Source organism: Dermacentor andersoni, chromosome 11 (assembly GCF_023375885.2).
Source record: "Dermacentor andersoni chromosome 11, qqDerAnde1_hic_scaffold, whole genome shotgun sequence".
Classification (NCBI taxonomy): domain Eukaryota; kingdom Metazoa; phylum Arthropoda; class Arachnida; order Ixodida; family Ixodidae; genus Dermacentor; species Dermacentor andersoni.
In genome coordinates this window covers 100,465,498-100,483,226 of record NC_092824.1, presented here as the reverse complement: position 1 = coordinate 100,483,226, position 17,729 = coordinate 100,465,498, and the positions used below count along the sequence as shown (strand labels likewise).

The 17,729-nt window shown below is 43.5% G+C and overlaps 2 protein-coding genes across 2 annotated transcripts; one reads left to right on the top strand and one right to left on the bottom strand.

The window, feature by feature from the left end:
* Nucleotides 1–244: 244 nt before the first annotated feature.
* LOC126539159 (isocitrate dehydrogenase [NADP] cytoplasmic-like) lies at nucleotides 245–10,149 on the top strand. The gene is made up of 10 exons (XM_050185906.3): nucleotides 245–648; nucleotides 743–782; nucleotides 2,439–2,545; nucleotides 3,510–3,907; nucleotides 4,809–4,876; nucleotides 4,988–5,056; nucleotides 6,218–6,369; nucleotides 6,932–7,072; nucleotides 8,304–8,466; nucleotides 9,322–10,149. Exons 1-10 carry the CDS (start codon nucleotides 633–635, stop codon nucleotides 9,401–9,403), a joined length of 1,236 nt encoding a protein of 411 aa, XP_050041863.1. The 5' UTR covers nucleotides 245–632; the 3' UTR covers nucleotides 9,404–10,149.
* On the bottom strand, nucleotides 9,751–17,692 carry LOC129386880 (uncharacterized). The gene is made up of 2 exons (XM_055075226.2): nucleotides 16,425–17,692; nucleotides 9,751–14,971 (listed from the first exon to the last, which is right to left on the bottom strand). The coding sequence occupies exon 1, from the start codon at nucleotides 17,397–17,399 to the stop codon at nucleotides 16,599–16,601; it is 801 nt and encodes a 266-aa protein (XP_054931201.1). The 5' UTR covers nucleotides 17,400–17,692; the 3' UTR covers nucleotides 9,751–14,971; nucleotides 16,425–16,598.
* Between the last annotated feature and the right edge of the window lie 37 nt (nucleotides 17,693–17,729).

Genomic DNA, 17,729 nt, shown 5'->3' with positions numbered 1-17,729 from the left:
ATACCCCCATAATCAATTTCAAAAAGCCGCAAAAGTTGCAAAAATCACTGTTGACTCAAACAATGTGAGCAGTCCTGCAAAAGTGTAGTAGCTAAACTCTAGTTCCAGCCTCCACTCTTGGATTTAAACATTTGCAACAACCGCTGCGCCATAGCAATCAATTTTCACTATCATCATCAGCGTAAGAAGCTTGCCGGTAACACAAGGAGTGGTTTCACTACGCTTCTTTTGTCGTCTGCCAAATCAGGCGTTGACCGGCCCGACTCGCCAGACGCCGGTAATCTGTTTCGTAGCACGGGAGACCAAGGTCTTTCCTGTCTGTCATCTGTGCTCACAACTGTGCCGTCCCCCTTGTCACAACTGAGATCCGCCCGGCCTCTTATCAGCCCTCGGGAGCGCGTCCAGAGATTACATTCGGCAGAATTTCCCCCGGGCGTCCCCTATCTTTACAAACACCCGCTGCTGATTCGGGTGTTTTGAAGCGGCGCTCGAAGTTTTGTTCCACTCCCCCCATTAGGCGGCTGATCGCAGGAGCCGGTTGTGAGCCAGGAGGAAAAACCTGCTCCACTGCTAAAGCTTCCTGAACAACCGAACACGCCCAGTCGTCGAGGGAAAGCAGCTGGGACACAGTCATGGCGAAAATTCAGTGTACGTAGAGAAATACGTTTACTTTAGTTTCGGTCCGGTGAACCGCGACGCTCGCATGACCATGAGCGTCACGTTATTTTGCTTTATTCTTCAGGTGGACCTGTGGTGGACATCCTGGGCGATGAGATGACGAGGTGAGATTCGTCTTACGTGGCAAACTGATCTATGAGGGTCGGGTTGCCGCGATCTTGTGATTGATGGCGCGTGAGAAAAAAAAAAAAAAGAGAGAGAGCACCGCGCCGGATGTTTTTAAACGCCTGCGCCTGACCTCCAAAGCAAAAGTTGGCCTGAAATTCTAGAGTGGACGGTGCAAGGGCACGCGCCTCACCATTTTTTCACCATTCTACATATATATACATATATATTACGTTATTGGTCCCGATGGCGCCTCTTCTAAAAAACAGGCGTCAAGTTTCACTCGCGCCAGCTCGACATGTGCGGGCTTTAGTAGTTGCTCTGGCATTTTTAGAGATGTCTAATGGCTTCAGAACAAGCCACATGCTGTTTACGATACGTATGCAAAAATTCCTTTCTTTACTTCTCGAAATTAATTACCCTAGATATGATCTATAAGTTAACGCTGTGTAATGTGCAGCTGTTCACTGGAAGAAGTTTTAAGGTTTAAAAATTCTGATGACACTTCATCACATGACTTTAACTGTAGTAATCACATCACCTGTAGCAGCAGTGCCTGCAGTTTGTATAAATTCATTCTTGGGAAACGGCGTGACCTCGAACTGGTGTAATGGTTGTTTCCTTGGTGCACTTTAGTAGGCAACAGATTTCTCGTAAAACTGTGCTAAAATGTACATAGAGTTTCAGCAGCATTGTAGACAGTAAGGTCAAGTACTAGCTTTGACAATGATGCACGACGTTAGAAAATTGCACAGTTGGTCTCTACACTCTGGCTTTAGATGAGAAACTATGACTGTTGAAGCAAGACATCTCTATTACACTGACATGCATAAAAGTGTTAATTGAGAGTGCATTAATAGCACGCTTTCAGTACTGTGTATGTAACACTAAAAGGTTGTCATCACAACCAATTGCAACGTTAGAGATATCTTTCAGATGTCAGATATTTTGGTTCAACTAAGCCCATTCAGCTGCAGTTGGCTGTAATTGTACTTGTCAGTACTGCATTTGACCTTTCTGTTATGAGAATTTTTATTATCAGCATCATATTTACCTGCACCTCCAATCAAGTACGACTAACCACATTAATGGACAGAATCGTTATTGAGCATTGAAAGCCACAAGTGTAACTGGAACCGTATGTACTGCCTTGAAGTTATTAATATCTTCTTGTATATCCACTGTCATTTATTCAAGAAACTGCAGATAGAGAAAGCTGATACCATGTAATTCATACTTGACCACAAGCATAAGACTCATTGTCACTTGGTCGGGCATTACAAATAATGTGAATGCACACTATAAACAAATTCTATTGAGGTTATTGTTTATTCATATGACTTTCACTGATCTTCCACTACGTGAATCGTAGGTCCCTCAAGCAATTTGCACAGCACGACACTTCCTGTTCACTGGCATATTGTGCCTTTCTGCTTTGAGAAATTTATTGCACACAAATTGTTCCATACTTCACTGGACATGGAATGCATACGTCAGGCTCATGAACAAGACATCACTCGCAGAACATTCTTGTTGAGTAGCTGTGTAGCTTAGAGTTAATAATTATACTGCTGGTCTTTCTGTGGTACTACTGTACTACTCATATGGTTAGCATCATAGTAAATGCACTATTTCGTCATGCCAACATAACACAGAGTCATCTGGGACCTGATCAAGGACAAGCTGATCCTTCCTTTCTTGAATGTGGAACTGCACACCTATGACCTTGGTATTGAAAACCGGGATCGTACGGATGACCAGGGTAAGTAGGTGGATGCACTAATTGAAAACTGTTCAGGCAACTGTGGTTGCCCTTCATGGCTACAGAAGGGCATGTAGAGTAAAAATGGTTAGCAATGACATTCACATGACCAAATGGTCTGTCATTTTGAAACCTTCCGTTTACCAGTCCTTTGAAAGAGTAACATCTTCATTAGTGCATAGAAGGAGGCAGGTGACCTTGAAGATATGTCAAATGCACAATGACCTGCAATCGCATATACCAAGCGCTTCATAGGTCTCGAGCCAAAATTAAATAAAAAGTGCAGCACATTGTATATGTATGAAAGGAACCAACAACATATTATTCGCAGCCATCATGAGCAGCACTGGGTAGCTTTTGCAGTCTGCTTATATTCAACAAACTAGTGAAAAGCCAGACATGCATATTTCAAATTTTTCAACTCTGAGCATTACTGCTGCTTGCAAAGTAGTTTTAGAAGCAGATCGTGCAATTGTTTTCACAAGTTATGGATAAACAATACGCCATTTCTTGTGTTGCTTCACAGATGTCACAGCCCATAGATGCACAGAAGTTATGCTGAGCAAATGAGCACCACTGAATTGAGTGTAAATTGTCTCTCTTTCTTTTTTTTGTTCACACAGCGATCTCTATTCTACATTTTTCTTTTTTTCTGAAACATGAAGAAAAAATATAGGAGCGGTTTATGGATTTTACAATATATTTGGCCAGTAGGGATGCATGTTGACTGAGTAGAAATTCAAGAATTATTCTCTGCATATTAAAACTACGTAAATTATTTATATGCCCCCCACGTGTACTACTCGTCAAGTGTGCAATATAGGTTACCATTTTACCTTATAAACCGGCAGCCCACAGTCTATGTGTTTGAGACATTTACTTTAACGTAACCATTAGAAACAAATGTCCAGTTCAAGCTACTTATTTCAAGTCGCCACGTCTTCTCTGCTCTCTGTGCACGCAGTCACCGTCGATTGTGCGCACGCCATCCAAAAGTACAAGGTTGGCATAAAATGTGCCACCATCACGCCCGACGAGAAGCGCGTCACCGAGTTCAAGCTCAAGCAGATGTGGCGCTCGCCCAATGGGACCATCCGTAACATCCTGGGCGGCACCGTCTTTCGCGAGGCCATCATCTGCACCAATGTGCCTCGCCTCGTCACTGGCTGGACAAAGCCCATCGTGATCGGCCGCCACGCCTACGGGGACCAGTACAGGGCCACTGACTTTGTCGTTCCGGGACCTGGCACCCTCGAGATCAAGTTCACGCCCAACGCTGCAGGCGAGCCGCCGCTGGCATTCAAGGTGCACGAGTTTCAGGGCACGGGAGGCGTGGCCATGGCCATGTTCAACACCGATAAGGTGGGCGCCAGTGATTACCATATATACTCGCATGCTACCCGCACCACTTTTCATTCCTTAAAGATATTGCTGAAAAATCCGCGGCACCAGTACTGCATAAATAAATATGTGAGACTGGATATGGCTGACTCACAATTGACATGGCTAACCAAAAATCGTGATGAAAAGGAGACCGTTCCCATTTTATAGCATCCATTCCATACGTGAGATTTGATTTTGTGCTGCAGCTTAGTTAAACCAGAGTCCTTCGATGTTGAACTAAGCAGCAAGACCCCAAAAACAACATTACACGCAAGCATGGAGGCCCATTTCATGCAGATGTGCTGCAATACATTTCATAAGTAGCTGTTCCAGTATCTGCATTACATGGGCCTCCATGCTTACGTGTAATTTCATTCCGACATTATGCAACGTGGCAACCTAGGTGAATAATAATTTTAAGAAAGGCATCTTTAGCCAAGCTTAACAAAGTAGGTAGACAGTGCCATCATACTGCAGTACACAAAGTGAGATATACAGAAATATCTTCTACAAAACCTAACATCTTAGCTTTTAGTTTCAGCTACAAAGGAACATAGATTACATTTGGAGCTTCATCTTCTAATACTACTTTCACTGAAAACGCTGTTCTACTATGCCTCTAGTGTCCTGGCAAAAGCCTTGGCCTTCTTTCAGTTCAAGGGTGTTGCAGTATTTTATGGCTTCCGTAAAAGCGTGCTACAGGAGGGCAGATAAAGATAAGTTGAGAAGCGAGACAAGTACAGGGAATGTGTCCCCCCCCCTCACCGCTTACTATAGAGAATAAATCTTTATATAGGGGTTATGTATGGTCTGACCTCCTTTTCTTTCTTTTTTCCTCTCTCTATCTTCTATCCTGCTTCCTCTCTTTCCCACCGCACAGTCAATTAAGGACTTTGCCCACAGTTCTTTCAAGTTTGCACTGCAGCGAAAGCTCCCACTATACCTCAGGTATGGGAAACTCCTTTTTCAACCTTAGATTATGGCTTGAGTTTTGTTTGAATCTTTCAAGTTGCCGATATTAACTTTGTATCCTTTCTTTTCACTCTTTCTTGCTTGCAGTACCAAGAACACGATTCTCAAGAAGTATGATGGCCGGTTCAAGGACATCTTCCAGGAGATATACGAAAAGTATGTCCTCCTCTTTCTGCTTGCATAGTGAGAATTTAAAATAGCAGACCAAAAACATAGATGCGCTCAGATATGCGACATGTTCGCTAAGCTGTGCTTCCTATTTGCTTCCTACACTTAAAGGATTCAGTTTTTACAGTTATAATTCATACATAACACGATGCTTTTTACTGAAAAAACTCGAGAAAAAAAAACAGTGGGAGGCAAAAGGAAAGGAAAGATGAGTGCTACTCTTATACTGTTTATTCCAAAAAACAGGGCATCCTATATATACACAAATATACAAATGCGCAAACGCATAAAACACGCAAAGGACGTCAGTCAGCCGAAGGCATTGTTATCATTTTTTAAATGCTTAGCAATCTCAATGCTGAATCATAAAGTGTAACAGAAGTTTGACTCACACAGTCTAGACAAGTGGTTTGGATATGGCAGGCCTTTAACAGTTCATGTGTGGCTTTGTTCTTGCTTCTCCCTAGGATCCTGACAATAAATAACAGTGGTTAACAGTAGGGACAAGACCTGCAATGTGCAGACAATTGTGCAGTCGTATCCTTCTTTCTCCTTCTCTTTACTCTCACTATCCTTCTCACTGTTTTCCCTTGCACTGTTTTCTTGCACTAAAAAGCATCATGTTAAGTGAACACCAACTCGCCCAAGAAGTAGTTATCCACAGTTCTTACATTTGTAGAAGAGCACTTGTGATGCTCCCATATTGTAGGCACGGGTTAGTTTGTATATTTCTTTCTTGGTGTTCTCGTGTTGATTCTATTTCTTTAAGTTGTTTATATAACATATCTACATTGCAGGTCGCATAAGAAACATAGTCTGCACTTCATCTTGCTTTTCACCCTGTTCTGTTTTATGTGTGCTGTTGTAAACTTTGAACCTAATGAACAAGCTCAGCTTTAGACACTAATATGAATACTATGTTCATTGTGCATATACATGTTTGTATGAAGGTATGGCCTTCTCTACAAGCTTACCTGCTAGAGGTACATAATCGTTGCCATTTTGCTGTGTGCACAGATTCTTCATTTTGACCGAGCGCTTATACAGAGTACAGTCTGCAGAACTCAATGCACGCTCATTTAACCGTAAAACTGCACGGAGCCATTGCTGGCAAGTGGTATAATGATCTCTTTGCTTTCCAACTGACAGGGAGTACAAGTCCGACTTCGAGAAGAGTGGCATCTGGTACGAACACCGGCTCATCGACGACATGGTTGCCCAGGCCATGAAGTCTGAGGGAGGCTTCGTATGGGCCTGCAAGAACTACGACGGTGACGTGCAGTCGGATGCCGTGGCACAAGGTGCGTTGTTAATCCTTTAGCCAGCAAGCACCTCAGGTTTGAAAGAATGTCCACATGACCCAGTATTTTAGTTGTGCTAGTTAGAATTTAGGTGGTTTGAACTTCTTGTAAGGGGTGCGAAAGCGTTGTGCTGCTGAGTGCACTTGTAGCCTTCTTCATCTTCACTCTTTGCCACTTCTGGAGTTCATAGAGAGAAAATGCTTTATGCAAAATTCTCGGCAATCTCTCAGTATATGATTTCATTGAAATTCTTATCAGTTCACTGCATTACCTTGAAAACAACACTACAACACAAGGTGCATTGATCATTAGTCACAAAAGAAGCAAAGACCTAGAGTGAGGCTAGCTTGCACTAACCTGTTAAAGGGCTAATAGGACCATAGGGGTGGCTTCAAAGTGAGTGTCCCTCATACATGTTCGATACACTGCACACAACTTGCACACAAACTTTTTGAGACCAGATATCACTTGCGTCCTGCTTATGGTGAAGTTGCGGGGTAACCGAACTGAAATGAAGAAAAGTGCGCTCACCAACCGTGTGCATACGTGGTGCTGTGCACAGGTTATGGCTCCCTAGGCATGATGACGAGTGTCCTGGTGTGCCCTGATGGTGAGACCCTGGAGGCAGAAGCTGCCCATGGCACGGTGACCCGCCACTACAGGATGTACCAGAAGGGCCAGGAGACCTCCACCAACCCCATCGGTATGTCGCCTGAAGTGGTTGCATTTTGTTGAACATTACGAGGGTAAAGTTGCAAGTGACTGAACTTGTGGGTCAAAGTCACAGACTGTCACATCAGTTTAGACCGACAAAGTATTCTTTCATGACTCTGCTTTCGTGAATTTCATGGTAATTGGTTGATTATTAGATGAGAAAATGAAAGTCATGCTTTTTTTTTTTCACTATGAAAGTCTATTACCAGTACGTCAGTGTGACATCACAGATTTCAAAGTTTGTTTAATGCAAATAACATTCTTGGCCTACTTCAGGCCCTTTGAGTTTGTCTAGCCTCTTTAGGTCACTCTTCAATTTTAAAAAAACCCTTAAAAATTTATCCGGTGTTGGGCGGAATCGAACACGTCACACAGTTTCCTCTAGCACAGCAGCCCATGATGAGCTCGTTATTGCAGAAGCCTAACCTTTCAATGTAGCTCGACTTAATATTTTCCTTTAGTCTGCCTTTAAAGACAAATATTAAGATTTCTCAGATGATCCGCAGCGTACTGCTATCAGCATGTCATATTAATTGTTTGTGAAGGCTTTAGAAAAAGGCAAGCGATAAATATAGCAGTACCATTCCCTTTACCATTGCTAATGGGGATTTTCGCCATTTTTCCTGGCTTACTAAGCACCTTCTCACAGTAAGAGCAGCTGTTTTGGTGTTGAAGAAAGACAATTTACTTGTGCAGCTAAGATTATTTTTCTACTTAGCTTCCTATTAAAGGCATCACAAAAATGAAAATGCAATGACAGAACAAAGTGATGAATGGCATTTTTGCATTTACGTTGCACATCATCCCACCTCACATAGAGAAGAGAAGCAACTCTGGCACCTTGAGTCCAACCGATGGAAAAACCAAGCCACACATGGGGATATCACCTTCCGCACTATGTTTATAGTATTTGCTTATGTGGTTTATATCATGCACTACAATTTCAGTGGCTTGCCTGTAGCACACACTTTGTAGATCTGTCCTCATGTGAATCTTGTGATGTTTGCTTCTATTACATGTACATAATTTTTTTTCTTGAAAGCAGGTAGCCCTCCTCATGACAGTCTAAGGTTTACTTCTTCAGTGTTGTCATTTGTTTGTTGTTTGTAAGGTTTCCTTGCTTGTCCTCACAGATGGGCCGCTGTGTACTATTATTTGCAAATGAACAAGATTGCTTTGTAGCCCTGGTTTCTCATCATGCACCCAACTTGCGTGCACAGCGTCCATCTTTGCCTGGACCCGTGGGCTAGCCCACCGAGCCAAGCTGGACCACAACAACGAGCTGGCTGTCTTCTGCAGCTCGCTAGAGGCTGTCTGCATTGAAACCATTGAGGCCGGCTACATGACCAAGGATCTGGCCATTTGCATCAAGGGCATGTCTGGGTGAGCGAGCGATGTAGTAGTCTGAAAACTGCAATAGTCTGCACGCAAGCAATGCAAGCCTCATTCCAAGGCCAGTGTTCTGACATTTAGTTTCTGAACTGAGACTTCCCTTGTTCACTCACTGTCAGCTCCAGGCATAGGCCGGCAGTATAAGTGGACACTTCCTTGAACGTGTGCCCACTTATACTGACCATGAGTATCTCCCTGTCCCTGGGAAAACAGCTTGTGCATCAGTGTAAACATATCTTCTTGTTCGTGCCCCATTTAAAGATGAATGGGAATTTTATTTGTGGATGCCCCTGGTATATTTAGGATGCTCATACCGTATACAAGCAGCAAACGCAGCTCATCTCATGCAAAGTGTTTGTGGTACAAAACAAAGTCAGGTCAAAACATGTTTGGCTACTTGCAATCACCTGCACAAATTATTCATGTGTGCACCTTTATAGCAACTGTCGGATATAAACAACTAAATTTTGTTCTTAATGCAGTTTATTACATCCAGGCTCAACTGTGTGTGAAAAACAAAGTTACTAAAGGTTATCTTGAAGCTTCACCAGGATGTCCTCTGTAGGCACAGTGCATCGAATGTGTACTGCTACACTAACTTAAAACAAATAAGGCACTACTTCTTTGTTTAACCATCATATCTTGTTTTTAGGCATTTCCAACTTCCGTATCTATGTTCTACGGTGTTTAATTTTTGCATTTATATTTAATGTGGTCGATGGCAGCAGAAGGCACTTTTCACTTTTTTTCAGTCACAACATACTTTCTATGGCTTCATCAACAATTGTGCCGTTTGTGCACATTGAAGCACCAACAGTCTGATCAAAACTTTCATTCTGCTTGCAGCGTCCAGCGCAGCGACTATCTCAACACATTCGAGTTCCTTGACAAGCTTGCTGATAACCTGAAGAAGAAGCTTGGCAAGTGACTAGGCCGCCTGTGAAGTTGTGGGGTGTTGATCCTGCCACCTGATCGTCTGCTGCGATAACATGCAGGAGCGAATGGACTACGCACGCGATGGTTGCAAAAGCCTGGCGACTAGAGAAGGCTGTTGCATAACATTACACAGTCTGCGAACTGTACATCTTTCTAAGAAAGCAAAATCAGTGCCGACAAATTGAGCTAACTCGAGTCCCTGTCTGAAGCTGGAGGCAGAGAACTAGCACATCATAGTAATAGGTGAACCAATCTGTTCTCCCCCCCCCCCTTTTTTTTCACGGTGAAAATGAAGTTTAGATGCTTCTATAAACAAAGCTTTCCGTGCGAATTCGGAAAAATCAATCCCTGTGACCTTGTAGCGGCAAAAGACTACAACAATGACAGTCATGCTTGTTTAAAAAATACATTATTTGTGGAAACCAGGCTCGCAAGCAACAATGCAGTTGTGCCAATTATTACTGGTGTCCCATTCAATGTCTGCTCAAGTAGAAGTGCCGATCATAAATGGCTGGTGTAGAGATTGATATGATGCACTTGCATGTGAGGCACATAGTGACGTCTATTCCATATGCTCCTGAAATGGTTTCGCAAGCTGTTGCATTTCCCGTCTCTCTTTCTGAGAACAACTTCCGGTGGCCATCTCTCACAGAACACCCCCTCCATTTTCTCCTGTGGTGCATAAGATGTGAAACTCTGTATACTATGCAAGAGAAATATATTTTTACATAAACCTTTTGTGTTTGTCTGAGGCCAAGCTCCACTCTTTGAAAGTCGCACCCGATCCACGCCTTGGAGAAATTGTGGGTATTATTATATGTTTGTGTATGTTGGCTTACGCAGCCTCCTTTCACCGTAAGGTCAGCCTGTACAGCACTAAACAATTCAAGACTGACGTTCCAGCATCACTACTTCACATTAGGTGTGAAACAGTAACCTTTCCTAAAGCAAGGCAAGTCCTGAGAAATAATGCAATATGACATGGCAAAACATTGTACTGGCATGTATGCCAGGCTGTGCAAATGATAGGGCAACTTGCAGAAAACATCCCTTTTAGATACCAACAACTTTCATTGCAACACTTTGCCTGCCCTTCACATGTTTCCATCTCTCTAACAAAACCTGAGGTAAATAGTCAAAGACAACAGAGGACCAGTAATAATGAGCAGTAATGTAATGAGACCAGAAAATTTGTAGGCATAAGATTGTCTGATTTATATGTCACAGTTCTACCCTCTGATCTCTGGGAGAAGTCTGTCCTGCAGCTGATGAACACGTTTTGTTGTGATTTCACAAAATACATTTACACCTAGATCTTGGAAAACACTTTGTAATGGAGTGTATTGCCACCAGAAATAAAACAAAGATTTATGAGCCCTGTACGCTGTGTACACTAGCTGAGAGCTTGATGCCTAAATATTGCAGAACATTTGTTCAGACAGGACCATTGGAACCAACAAGCAGAAGGGGTAGCTATTAAAAAAATGTAGTGTTACATTTCTCATGAAAGCTTAATCCATAGCTTTGTGTATTTATGATAAATGAAAGAACTAGTGAAGGAAACAGTTGTCCCGCAGGGGCTCCGACAGCACAACGTGCAAACATAAAGTCATCATGACTCAAATGGATGTCAACTACCAATTAAGTCAAAAGCAAACACATAAGTTACCGAAAAACCAGCAATAGTTATCAGATAGGAGCCTTGAACCCATTTGTTCTGTTTCCATCTTCTCATGTCTGTATTGGCTATCCCAGCCAACCATGCCCTCAACAGTTTAACATGCTTTCTGTAGTGGCCATTGGCCTGATGGGTAATGACTGTAAGCGATAGGTTAAAATGAGTTGTGAACTGTTGGGAGCTTACCAAACACTTATTATGATGTCTGATGCCTGATAGCCTGGCAAAAGAAGCACATTCTGCCGAGGAAGACAGAAATTACTCCGCCATTTTAGTTGTTTAGCTGCAAACACTGCAATATTTTACTTGTACCCATAGGCAGGTATCACCTTGCAAGAAATCCTCTGGCAAATTAGGTTTTTGCAACAGAAAGGGACTTTGTCCAGCATTTGGAAGTAGAGGTAAGCATAAATCATTTTCAGCTTTATAGTTTTAGCATGAGCGTTTCATCCCCTGCACCATTCTAAATCATGCTTGCTGGTATATTTCGCATGCACCCTTAATTGTGTTGTGGCCATTACTTTGTAAAAATTGTTTTCGCTCATCCTTATCATCTGTCCAGCCAAGTGCCCGATACCAATGTTAAAGGCAGCACGGTGGTTTTTGAGCCGCTGACAAAAGGTGAAAAAAAAAGATATGAAAATGAACTGTTGCATAATATGGCAATCTGATGTTGGAGCTTTTAACTTGCAATCAACACCTTGCTTACCGTCACCGCCCAATTTCAGAACACACTGATATACTCTAACACTTCACTTTGCTCCCTTCCTATGTCAGGCGGGTCCTGTTCCTTTGGAAAAATGCAACCATCTTTGTCGAAGCTGCTAAAGGTTCCTGACACGTGCGCACCCACATATATCTATGCACACAAATGCACCAGGTATTTCTTTTTTGGAGGTACAACTTCAAAGAATCGCTGGTGGGAGATAGCACCATTACAATCCTTGTGCTGGATTGCTTGAAGAGATGGAAATTACTTGCAAAAGAAAAACAAAATGCATAGTCAACTAATTACAAGAATTTTACTAATCAGCTCTCTAACTAATTAACTTGGGACACATATTGCAATTTATGAAGTGAATCGAATGAGCTGGCAAGGCACAGGCGCCATCAGTTGCTAGATTTGAATCCATAAATCACTAGTTATATTCACTTTATTTTTTTTTAATTTGCAGATCACAGCTGTAGATCCAGATTTTGAAACTAGCACCAGTCGAAGTTTGAGGTAAAATGCACCACTGTTCAACTTGCTTTCTTAAAACAAAATGCCTTTTTATGTGTGACAAATAACTAGAACACCAATTCATTTATTCACAATCTGAGAACGCATTCAAAACTGATGATATCTTCAGAATCCAAGCATAAATGCCTTGCAAGCTTACTGGCTACAACTCCTATATGAAAATATTTTGCCCTTAGAATGATTTTACGTCATTAAACCTCATTCATCAAATGAAATTTAAGTATGTGCCCCTATGTAAATTGAAGATAACTAATGAACTTTGCAAACTAGTCGATTATACAGTTGAACAATTCTATTAACTCTAAAGAAAGAACACCTAGTACCTCTCTGTGTACGCTTCCATATGTGTACTCTATGTTGTCCATATGTTGTCATATCTTTTCATATGCAAAGTGTGCAGGGCATATGAAATGATGCTCTTCCAAGCACATGCTGCCATTTACGAGTTAGCAGACTTAGTGGGAATAGCCCCAGTTTTAGAAAGCGCTCTGTTTCCAGATTGCTTAAATTATGAGGCTTTACATCCCTAAGCTGCAGACTGGGCTTTGAGGGACAGCATAGTCGGGTGTTGCGAATTAATCCTTGCCACCTGGAATTCCCAACTTAATAAATGTTACAGGATTTGCTTCGAGTTACAGCCTCGGTACTGGTGCATGATCGTGTATGGTAACACTCGGAAAGCATGGCTGAAATGTGCTAAGTCGCTTATAATTAGCGGCATGCACGCACAATACACCCAGAAAAAATTCCTGCTCGACAAGTACGGCATGAATCACACCTGTCTAGAATGGTCAGTCAGCCAATTTGGTTGCCATCTTTCGCTAGGAAAAGCACAGGCTGATGCCGTAATAAAACCACACGTGGTCATGTCAAACACTTGGTGTATGCACCTGATACACTCTAAAAGTGGTTGCACCCTTTGGGGTGTCCATTTGCCACACAACAATAATCACCATCCATCTTTCTTTCCTTTCTTTCTTCAATGCTACGAGCCCAGTACTTCCAAGTCAGAAACAGCATGCGCGTTATCAGCATGACAGAGCATTCTCAACAGAAAGGTATCGAGCGCAGCGCTTTCAATAAAGGAAACGCAAGCAAGACAGACGACAATTATTGTTGTGTGGCAGATGTACACCCCAAAGGGTGCAACTGTTTTTAGAGTGTAGAACAAACATATCTGGAACCCAGCAGTTGCCACTAGCTGTTGCATATGCTTGCACAGTGCTGCAGCCAGCCATTCTAGACAAGTGTGATCCCCATAGTACATTTTAAGAGAATGCCTTTACTGGCTTGCACACTCCTGGTTTTCCATGCTCTTTTACTGCATTGAAGCTACACTTAAGTTACAGATATAGATTACTGTTACAGATATGTCCAAATGCCTCTATATGTTGAAACACATCCTGCTTTAAAGCAGATTAGCATTTGCCAAACATGAATCCATCCTTGCATTTTGTGAAACGTCCCACCTTTTGCCACATTCTCTCTTACCTATTTCAAAGCTTGGCAATTATTTTCAAGGTTTCAAATAGCTGACAAACAGTGAGGCAAAAGTGAGAACCCTACAGCCTCTGCTTTTGCAGTAGCATGCATCCCTTAAAGGGCCCCTAAACAACCTCCGACATTTTCTTACACATTTAAAACAAATGCATGCATCACGTTTAGAATGCTGTGACCGTCATCTCTGGCGAATGAGGGCAGTGCTATGCACTGCGGCAATGCCACGAATTCAAAGAACAATCCTGTGCTCCTCTCCTGGCCTTTCCGTTGCCTCCTTTGCATGTCATAACATCACCAGGAGCAAACCCCGTCAATTGGCCGGTTGTCGAGAAACGACAGTGCCAATGTGACAAGAGCCAAATTTGTGTTGTGAGAATGGAGGGTGGCTCGCCAAGTGTACACCACTGAACCTTTCATGAAGCTTTCATTCAGTTAGCTTCACACAGAAGGTGATTAGGGGCAGACAACAGAGGAGCCTCTCTTCTGGCAGGTAGACTCAACTTGCAGCATTCGCTGCGCTGCATAGAGTGGGCGAGCGCACGTGGCAAGTAGGAGAGAGCACTAGTGGGGAAGCTTGTGAAGGAGAGCGAGAAAGAGCTGCAGCCATGCTTTCATTCATCGAACGCCTGTAACCTTGCTATTACTGCACCATTTCAAACATTCTTACAGCTGTAGGTTCATAGTAGCATACTTCAGCCATTATGTAACTAATTTTAGAGTTCAGGGCTGTTTAGCCCTTGCCAGGTTTGGCCATCTTTAACAAACATGTGTAGCATAAACATGATGCACTGTCGATCATGTCTGCAAGGTGCTACGGCACTGTGCAACGTGAGAACAGTTGAAATTTCAAATAAAATGCTGCGTTCCTTCCCTCTCTTTGAAGCCCGCTCCCAGCCAAAGTCACATGCATAAATGCCTCTTTGCAGTGCGTGTTTCATCACTCACCATGACTAAACATTCAATGCAGAAAGTGCAACGCCGCAAGAAAAGAGGCAGGGCCTGATGCCACAGTACGTCCCTGGGCTCCGGTATGGAAGAAGTCAGAGAAGGAAGACCGCTTGGGAATGCTACTTGAGGCAGAAGGGAGAGTGTGTCTTTGTTGTCGGCGTGGTAACAGGACAGTTAATTTCTTCCATCTCCTTCAATAAAGAACCAATTTCAAAAATTATTTCAGTAACACGTTTCCTAGACAACATTTTACAGCTTCCAGTCAATTACCAGAATTTTCAGTGGGACCTGGTGAGGCCCTTTAAAGAGTGCAGATAAATATCTTCAAACTTGTAAAAACCCTACCACATGCTTATCCAATGCGAAATGATGACACTTAGCAAGTATGAAGGTTGGGTCACATTATCATATCTGATACTAAAGTTAGTCTCAAACTTCTGTATCCGGAGTCATCTACATTACCATGTAATCATAACAAAAAGCAATACATGGTCATGTCGTGCCGCAGAACAAGGCTAGGTATGATCACATTAATTATAAATAATATAAACAATAGAAGAAATACCAGTTAGAGTTAGAATGCCACATGGTTCACAGCCATGTGGCACTCTGACACTTTCTAGTATTACTTCTGGGTTTAGAGGGCTTGGACCTACATTCAATGAAAAAAAAAAAATTAATGTCAGCACTACTTTAAGGGCTACAAGGAGATGTATTTTGGTTTTCATGCTACTCTGATCAGTTGATGTCCCAAAGAAACACAGGTAATGAGAAATTATAAGTGAGGCTTCGAATTAATTTCAGCCACCTGATTCTTTAGCATTCTGTACCCATCAGAGCGTGACCATAAGTCGGCCACATAACTACTGCAGGACCCCCATGACCAGCGAGAATGCCATAGCCACTGGCCCACCATGGCAGGTGATTTGTTTGGTGCAGTATCCTTCTTTGCATCCACTATGGAAAAGGATGCATAGGTCTGTGCTTGCTCAATATGGTTTTCTTCCATGCACTATGGCATGCCTTTACAATGTTCACTGCTTTTACAATAAACATTCTGAAAAATTTTGCTATGTAACAAACATGCAACCACCCACTCCACTGACCGATGACCAACTCCACTTATGTCAATAAATACTTACTGGCCTAAGTAGAGTTGGTTATTCTTTTTCTTTCTTTTTTTAGGGGGATGGGTGGGGGAGGGGGTGGAATAAAAGGGATCCGTGTCATAGACAGAGGCACCTGTGGGGGGTAGGTTCTTCCACCTAGTGGACATGTCCATTTCGTCTGCTGCTGAAGTTCCAACTGGCTGGGCTGTGGTACACGTGAGGAGACAGGCCCCCAACCAATCAGCACTTCAGCAGCAAATGAAACGGGCATGTCCACCATGTGGATGCTTACAGCATACCCTTGTGCTTCATTACATTTACATTACAGCATCACTACACCAGCAATATATGTAGTGTAGCTCGTTACATCGTTAGTAAAGAGCTTGGGAAGCTTGTACATGTGTGTAGAATGAAGACCCTCTACCGTTTGTTCAAGGAACGCGGTGTCAGTAGAGTCAAACGCATCGCTGCCAACGTAGAATGTCACAGACATGCAAAAAGTATGTGACACGTATACTCGACAACCCATTCGTACCTGTGAAGGGCAGTTGCGTGCTAGTGTCCTCAAACTCGACATTTTATGTTGCGAGTGCTTGAGCGGCAATGTGGCCCTATTACCGGCCTCTGGAGATTATTTCGTGAAACGTTTGTACGGAATGGGAAGTACGTTTTGAAGACAGAGCATAACAGTTTGTAATATTCGAAACAGCTAGCTGCCATCACTGAGAAGCTGGCACGCAGCACAGACTGGCTGCATCGATAGCACGTGGCACTGTTCGCTGAACACACCGAACGTCCTCAGAAGCTCGGCCTCACTCGAGTCCTCGCCACCGGGGTAGCCCGAACAAATGTTCAGCGCGTCCAAACGGCTCACAAGTTTGCCGAGCTCTTCCGCATCGTTCACGCGGACAGTAGGCGACGCAAGGCAGTACTCGGTCGGCACCACACGTCCAATCGCGTTCACCGTCACCTCCAAGGTGTCGCGGACGACGACAGCTTTCTCAACGACGACGATGGAGTCCACAACGCTCATCTTGCACAAGGCGACGAGCTCGTCGCCACATCCGTGCACACTCCAACCGGACACGTCCTTGCACTCTGCCAGACTCGCCCTGAGCGCGGCGAAGCGTTCGTCTTGCACCACGGTTTGGTCCTGCGACTCGCACACTGCTGCCAGGCGCTGCCGTCTTCTCTTGCGTCTGACGGGTTTTTCAACGCTGCTCGCGAGTCCGAGCGTGGGTACGGCGCCCGGCTTGAGGCACCAGCGGCCACGCGGAATTTGCACTAGGTTGCCTTGGACGACGTGCTCGTAGTACTTGACCAGGACGTCGTCCGAGAAATGCAGGTTGCAAATCGTGCTCTTCGCGCCTAGCGCCGTTCCTTTGCGAGCGAGAGCGGCGCTCCATTTGGCGGCTAGCGCGGGTTCCTTCGGTACGCCGAAGAAGTGTCGGCCTTTGGAAGTGGTCGGGTCGTATCCACTTCGGCATCCGTACGCGGAGCATTTAGGCATTTGTTCTTTGAACAAGCGTGCGTCACGTGACTACATTACAGAATAACGCCAAATACTGAAATCGCATCCCACCACGGAAATCACCTCGACCACCTGCGTTTTGTTTTTCGTCTGCTTTCCGTCGTACTCGTGACTGCTCGTGTGTAGAGATGATGCTGGCGGTTGTCAGAAGCTGTCTACAAGTTAATTTGGTAATGGCACGAGTCCATGCTATAGTTAATATAACTACGGCATCAACATAAAAGCTCCAATTATTTCTTAATATTTGTATTTCTTTTTCTTTTGTTATTTCATGAGAAAAACTCGCAGCAATAACAGCGCCAATTAAGT